This window comes from Cordyceps javanica, chromosome 2, assembly GCF_051103115.1.
Source record: "Cordyceps javanica chromosome 2, complete sequence".
Lineage (NCBI taxonomy): Eukaryota > Fungi > Ascomycota > Sordariomycetes > Hypocreales > Cordycipitaceae > Cordyceps > Cordyceps javanica.
Genome location: NC_139296.1, coordinates 581,781 through 589,477, shown reverse-complemented (window position 1 = coordinate 589,477; position 7,697 = coordinate 581,781). Strand labels below are relative to the sequence as shown.

The 7,697-nt window shown below is 56.7% G+C and overlaps 2 protein-coding genes across 2 annotated transcripts; one reads left to right on the top strand and one right to left on the bottom strand.

Annotated features, from left to right (window-relative positions):
- Window positions 1-1,718: 1,718 nt before the first annotated feature.
- Window positions 1,719-4,769, top strand: V2A60_002691 (T-complex protein 11-domain-containing protein; the record flags this gene model as incomplete). Its single annotated transcript, XM_083254038.1, has 1 exon — window positions 1,719-4,769. The coding sequence occupies one exon, from the start codon at window positions 1,719-1,721 to the stop codon at window positions 4,767-4,769; it is 3,051 nt and encodes a 1,016-aa protein (XP_083110164.1).
- Window positions 4,770-5,897: 1,128 nt separating this feature from the next.
- V2A60_002690 (uncharacterized protein) lies at window positions 5,898-7,638 on the bottom strand (the record flags this gene model as incomplete). Its single annotated transcript, XM_083254037.1, has 5 exons — window positions 5,898-6,552; window positions 6,667-6,809; window positions 6,900-7,118; window positions 7,210-7,314; window positions 7,495-7,638. 5 exons carry the CDS (start codon window positions 7,636-7,638, stop codon window positions 5,898-5,900), a joined length of 1,266 nt encoding a protein of 421 aa, XP_083110163.1.
- Window positions 7,639-7,697: the final 59 nt, after the last annotated feature.

The following is a 7,697-nucleotide window of genomic DNA, read 5'->3' as shown; positions in this document are numbered from 1 at the left end:
TTCGGCTTCCCGCTGCTGCGCCCACTGCGCCGCTGCTCGTCTTCTTCGGCAGGGCTTCTCGCCGATGAAGAACAGTTGCACCTCGCGCAGCCCTCGAGCTGCTCAACCGCCAGCAAACGGCAGCTTGCCGGATCGGGCACTGCATCGTCCGCGTTGCTGCCACCGACCGAGTCAACGCAGACGCACACCACACTCGCAGTAGCGATCTGGGGAGCGGTGATGGCCCGTTCTCCGTGGCGTGGCTCCGGCAGACCAGTCCCTGGCAGCGGTTTCGGTTTCCCGCCGTTTGCTGTCCGTCGTGTGTGCCGTTTGTCCAACTCGGCCTCGCTCAGTCGCTATGTATGAAGCCCCTTTGGCGTTCCAGACAATGCGAGTGCGTGAGAACCACGCCAATGGCTGTCAAGCTTGGGCGGGTAGATTGGCACGAGTATTGGTAAATTAGACTCTGTGACGGCGTACGTCACTGGTCTGCAAGTCGCAGGCTTGCCGCTAGCCTCGTGGTGTTTGTTGATGCAAATTATGCTTCATGGAAATCTACCAGTACCATTTGACTGGTGAACCTGTGGCGCTGTCACTCACGTGGCGGTGCCTGGCATCACCATGTGGCTTAGAGGTAGGCAATTTCATAATGTCGGTAAATTCCGGTCTTTCCCTTTTGGAAAAAGAAAAGAGAAAAAAAAAACTTGGCAATCTCTACACATCTCCATCCATGTTACCTTTTTTTTTTTTTGGCACAAATGCAGCTCTGCTCCAGTGGTTGACCCTTTGGCAGCTCGGATCGTTTTTCCGCCATCGACAAACGGGTTCTCTACTGCAGGCCCACTAACAACCCAAAACGCCTACAGGTACTTCTGAGCAGCAGTGCATGGTCATTCTGTGGCCGTTTGCTCAGAATGACTCGGGGCCGCTCCAGCCAGTTAGCTAGCTTGCTAGCCTACTGGTAGCTAGCCAACTGGCCTACCAACCAACCCACCACGGCCCTCTCATGTCCCTGCCCAACCCCGTCCATCTCCAACTGCTTCTTCGTCCATCTCAGCCGCAAACAGCCAGTGTTTCAACTCTCCTTCGCCTCGCAAATACCTAATGCATCATCAAGCCTAGTACTCTCGCTCGTCTCCCATCACGGCTCCTCCCGCGTTGCGTTCATTATCCTCTCCCGCCCTCTCCCCCACGTGCAAACTACTCCTGGTTCGTCACCTTCTCTCCGTCCTTCCACAACCTTCTAAACGCCCTGGTGGGGGATCCCGAAAACGCTGGCATTTCGCGACAGCCTCTGCTCCTTGCGTCATCCCGAGACAAACGTTCATCACGCGCCATCTTGCAGCGCATCTACGTACCCCGGCAAACCCGGTTGTCGACACTCATCCATGTTTCCTTGTCGCATCCTCCAGAACACGGCACCGCTCACGCACCTCCCTGCACCACCGCCTCTTGCATAAACTTTCTGCGTGCCGGGGTCCTGTTTCTGTATTATTATTCGTTTTGCCCACTCTACCTAGGGACGCGCGAGTCGACCGACCCGACGTCGAGCCTCGTCCTGACTCCCCAGCCACCCGTTACCACACGACTTTGCATACACAGTTTAAAAATCACATTTGCATCTGCATTCAGATAAAGACATAGTCGACCAGCCCGCCGTCGCCCACAGCCTCTGGCGCTGAACCGCCACCCACTGCATCACCATACATCATCGCTGCACAGCCCCCGGGCCACCAAAGATGCGCCGACCGTCGATGGATCTGAGCGAACCCTCGCGCAACATCGAGGAGTCAAACGGGGACCCTTCTGACGGCCAATCCATGGACCTTGACTTGGATCTCGATTTCCCCATGTCCCCCACCAACCAAGACACGCGCGACCAGGACGCTCGCATCTACTCACCACCGCGGCGCATCGCCGACCGCTTTTACCGTCCCTCGCACGCTCGTCGCCGTGATTCCGCCGCCTCATCTCGACGCAACTCCATCTCTTCTGCCCACTCCCGCTGCTCTTCCATCCATGCATCCTCCACTCATCCCGATCAGCAGAGCAAACATGTCGCCCAGCACCTTCGTCGCGCCTCCTTCCTCGAGGACCGCAGAGCCCGTCTCGCCGACCGCGCTGCCCATGCTGAGAAGGTTCGTCTGAGAGCCGCCCTGGCAAAGGCTGCTCCGCGCGGCCAAGCCTCGGAAGAAAAAGCTCTCGCCGCTCAGCAGGCGCGAGATCGCAACCTCGCCGAGATTGCCGCCACCTGCGCCGAGGAGGTCCGCAAAGCCAAGCAGGTCGCCGAACAGACCAAGGAGAAGCGTGAACAGGAAGTTGCTCGCATGAAATCACAACTCGAGGAGCGCATGGCCGAGGCGCAACGCCGTCGAGAGAAATTGCTTTCCAAAAGCACCTCCCGCAAGTCTCGCGTCAACAGTGCCTCCAAGAAATCCGTTGACGTCTTGACCCGTGTCAGCGAGCGTGCGGCCCGTAAATTGTCTGATCAGGATGCCGCCCGGACCATACAGGGCTGGTGGCGCTCCATTGTCCGCAGGCGGGCCGTCGACGAGTTCTACAAACTGGGTCTGAGTATTGACGGTATCCGGGACACTGATTTCGATACTGTCGTTGCCTTGCTCGCCCAAGAAGATGTGCTGAACATTGCTGCGCGCTTGTTGCGGCTCTGTGGCCTGCAAGAAGGCGAGCCCGGTTCCGTTGCTGAAATGGCCGCCTGTCGCACCTTCATGAGTGCTTTCCTCATTCTTGGCCATCCCAACAAAGTCCTCAGCACAAAGGACGACCCTGCCCGATCAAACGCCAACGTCGATAACCCTGTGGCCGCGACGAACCGCTTACCGGCGGCCGACCTGAATAACCCCCAGCTGCAAGATCTAATCGGCAAAGCCAAAGATCTCCTCATCTCATTCGAAAATATTCTCTCTTGGCTTACCCCCTGCAACCGATATACGGTGCCGCCCTCCATGCGCAACGCTATTCCCGAAGCATACGCTGTTTTCTACAACGCATTCATTGCCTGGAAATCTCGCGACTCTAATGCCCTTGTCGAGGTCATGCTCATGCAATTTGTAGAGCTCGATGCCATCTACCAAACGGTCAAAGACAGCACCGACGACGCCGCTGCTGCCCTGTACCGGCAGAGCATCCAAGACAGCCAGCTTATGCTGATTGTCCGTATCAAGCGGCTGGCTGGCCAGGAAAAGGGGAAGAAGCTCATTTTCGAAGCAGTGGCGGAAGCCCGCAAGGCGCGCAAGGCCAAGAAGCAATCCACCGGAGACACCAGGCCGCGGGTAGCTGACAACTCAGCTGGCGATGCTTCCGCTACTGCCAGCAGCCTTGTCTCTCCCGACTCCCAGACACTCACACCCCCGTCGACACCACTCAGTCGAGGTCAGGGTCAGAGCACCACTCAACAGCAATCCTCCGCACCCAAGACTGGTTTGATGGGCTTACTGCCCGACAATCGCGTCGTTGTGCATGAGCTCGCGATCAATAAAGAATATCAGATACCTACAGAAGATTACGTTGAGCAGCAGGCGGCAGTCTCCAAACCCCTCTATATGCATATGAGGGCCGCCGTCGATGCCGATGACTACGAAGCCAACTTTCGCATCTTCCTTAGCATGGCAAGCAACATCAGAGATAAGCTGCAACGCCTACTTAAGCCAGGAAACTCCATGTACAACCTCATTGGTGAAATACTCGACCCCGAGCTCGCGGAACGGCAGTATACTGTCGGAAACTTCTCTTACGAGAAGTTTTTCACCGCCATGGCATCTCTGTTGCCTAAGCTCTGTGCTCCATTCCGCGATGACGAGGTCAATGCGCTAATCCGGGATAAACTGGCCGACGGGCATGTCATCGATCGTGTCGAGGCTTTAATCGGCTTTATCGATGTCATGCTTTGCGATTATGTCAATTATTTGATGCGCATGGCTGCGCCACAGCTTATCGAGTCCGCAGCACAATACGAAGCGAAACGCTTTGCACAAGAGATTGCAGCAGGCGATGTTCGCCTCAGTGTTGCCGAGAACGCCTGGCGTGAGGCCGCCAATAAGGTGATGGCTGAGGTGCAGCGCCGGGACCCAGAAGGCATTAACCACCCTAAATCACGGCCGACTGCCTCACGATTCTACGCGCAAATGCTTGTGGATGTTTTTACGACGTTAGCCCTTCCGGTCTCACATGACCAGGTGCCCGAGATGCTGCGCCTCGATATCTCACGCATTGCCAAAGTGTCGATCATGGTCCAACGTATCATTACTGTTGGTGCTGTGCTGCTGCAGTGCAAGAACCTCCTCAAGCGGGATGTCCGCTCACAATGGAAGATGGAAGCCTCGCGTATTTTGGCCGTGCTTGAAAACGAGCATTCATCGCTCGATACGTCATTGGATGGCATCATGGCCGCACTGGAGGCTGGCCGGTCCATGCCCACGGCGACTAAGACGCAACTGCGACAACTGGTGCGCAAGGTTCTGGAGGCGTCTAGAGAGATGGCGCGGACCGGTGTCGAGCCGACCCAGCCAGTGCTTCGCCTGCTCCTCACTCGGCTCCGCGGCAACATTCTGGCCAGGCTTGTCCCGGGCTCCTCCTCGGCGAGCGAAAAGGTCAAGGCAGCGAATACCGCAGGCGAGAAGCTTGCAAGCCTAGGCCTGTCTGAATTCGTGGACCGCGTCAGGCAGATTTCTGATCTCCTTGACAAGGTTGGCTCAGTGGACCGTGCTGCTCATGGAACTTGGTGGGACGCTGTCGCCATCAAGGTACAGCAAGAAACGATTGAGTCTTGAATCAGCTTCGCAGACACTGTATTTTCTCTATCTCATGATTTTGGTTTGCATCTTTATTCGAAATTTCATATGCTGGCGTTTATCGGGATGAGTGGGCCGTTCTTTTTTTTAGTGTTATATATCGATCTGGAAGGTACACGATCATGGGCGGACTTGGGACTGGTGTGTTTGTTAAACACGTTATTCAAGGTTGGAAGACAGACTAGGATACGACTTTTATGAACTTGGGACTATCGGGTTGGGGACCATTCGGGCGTTTTTGCTTTCTCAACGAACCGCTGCATTTATGGACATGTTACAGGAGATGACACATTGATACTCACTCATGCAACAAAGATTGAAGACACAGTACCATCTCCGTTGGCTACCTTGTCCGTGACTCTTTTGAACGTTGTAATTACTTTCGTGTTGCCTTTGACAGGAAGACTCTATGTACGCCATGAATGTGCAACTGATGCTAGTATAATATATATCGAACATTTGTAGGGAGCAAAGGATCATCAAGCTCGTCGGCCGTCGGCCGTGGTGAGCTATGTCGGTGTGATTATTGTGAATGAGTGTGTGTCTGTGTGCCTGTGTGTATCCGAAGCTGGAAGGGCGGGCGACGACTCGGTCGTTGTGGGAGACCTCCTGGGCCTTTTTTTTTCTTCTTTCTTTTGTTCAGAGTCCGTCGCATAAGTCGAGTGCGGTGCAGCACAGATTGCAGCAGCAACTGTAGGCAGAACTTGATCCTTCATGACAAGGGACAAAGTTTGTCTGACCCCCCCGCCCCTCCCCTTCGGACATCTCAATGGTGACAATCAGAAGAACAACAAGTGTCTGAGAAGAGCCAACCAGACCGCATTCTGGACCCTTGTTGTGTCTTTCCTCGCGCGCTGCTGCTGCTGTTGTGACGGAGGGCTGGCTCTGTGTGATGATGTACGAGTCGGTGCCTGGTTCGCGAGGTGAACACCGCCGAATCCCGGATCTGGGAGCTATGGCGTACGGGATCCCGTGCATCTCAAAACGCTCCGCTACGGTGGCGAGTTGTATCCCTCGTTTTCCCCCCCCCCCCCCCCCCCCTTTTGTGTGTGTGTGTGTGTGTGTGTTCTTTGCCTCGTCTTGTCAACTCAAAGCGGCTGGATTCGTTCAGGTATATTCAATGGTAACCTCCATCCTTCTCTGAATCGTCATCGGACGCGGCGGCAGCTCCGTCTTCCCCGTCCCGTTATCCGCCGCCGTCAAAGACGACGACGCCGTGTGCGTCTTGTTGCGCCCGCTTCTGTGGTCCCTGGACGACCTCGTCCTCCGGGGGGCGCTGCTCGAGATGTGCACGCGTGGCGGGTACGCCGTGGCCTCGGACGCCGAAAAGCCCTGGTACGGCTTCCACGCGAGGTCTGGCGTCGTCGCGCCGCCGCGCGGCCTCCTCCGGCTCGTGTCGCGGCTGCTGATCCAGCCCGCCCACCGCTTGCCACCCTGCTGCCACCGGTGCCCTTTGCCGCCCCCGCCCCCGCCCCCGCTACTGCTGCTTTGGAGGTTGTCGAGATGATCGAGGCGGTAGTACCGCTCGCTGGCGCCGGATTTCGAGAGGCGCTTGCTGGTAGTGGCGGCCAGGACGGCCGCTGGTTGGAGGAGGCCGGCGGCGGCGGCGGCCAGGGCGCGCCGCGCCGTGACGCACCCGACCACGACGGACGCTGCGAGGGCCGCCTCGGTGAGGAGGGTCGGCGTGGCGGCGGACCAGGCTGGCACGGATTTCCGGTACGGCTGGAGAAAGACGAGGCGAGCGGCAATGATGGGGATCAAACTGCAATAACACGGGACTCGTCAGCATCGCGAATTTTGTCCTGCTTTACATGGCGCAAAAGCGAAAGCTGATGGCTGGGGACATAAGGGGAGGGGGGGAGAACGGTTTGCTTACAATAGGCGAACGCCAAAGACGGCCGTGAGTTGTAGTCGTCGGGGCCTGTCCATCTGTGCATTCCAGATGATGCTCGCGGAAAGGCCAAATACAGAAAGTTCGAGCAGTATGCCTGTAGTTTCAATCCCGAGCCATCGAAAGAACTTTGGCGCAAAACGCGATGGAAAATCAGTACTGGCTTGCGAGTAGCGAGGCTCTTCCGGCAGGGAGCAAAGGGGAAATGTTCGACTTACAAGGGATTGGGTCGCGATTCCTGTCCAGGGCTTGCCCTCGCTGCCGGTAAACGCCAGGCACAGCACGGCCGCGACGGACCAGATGCCCGAGAGCGCCGCCGTGGTCCGCGCCGGCCCGAGGAGCGGCGACGCCTGCGCGAGGATGCCGAGGAGGAGCGCGCAGGCTATCCTGCCAAGCCCAAAGGAGAGGACGTAAAGAAACTGGGCGGTATAGTGTGACTAAGACAAGAGATGATGCCAGAAATAGTGTCAGCAGCCCGATCGTCTACTACAAACAACGTTTTTGCCGGAGGTGCAAAGAGGGCCGTACGAGTTCGATTCCGTCTAGTTCGGGTTCGGGAATGTCTTGGATTCGACGGCCGTAGCCGTGCACGATGGACAGCAAGATCAATATGGCGTGGAAAATGGCGAGGAGCTATACAACGAAACACGAAAAAAGGCGGACGAGGCGAAGCACCAGGTTAGTCGAAACTTTCTTTTTTCTTGTCTTGAGTTCTCTCAATTCTCTTCATCCAAGACAGGCATGCCGACAGGGGCCTCACTGTCGTCTATTCTGGACCGTGGAAAAGGGCAATTTCTTTCGTCAGAGTCTTACAAATGCAATCGTGTACGTGTAGTCTTCCAGCTTCCAACACCTGGCCGTGTACCTCGTCCAGACGCGGATGCCAAACGCAGACACTGCCGAAGCGTACAGCAGGCCTATGGCACTCGCCAACGAGCTCGCGCCACTGTCGGCCATGGCCCTCGCGTGTTTTCACCCGGGTTATTTCGTCAGACCAACAGCTCGAGTTACCATGG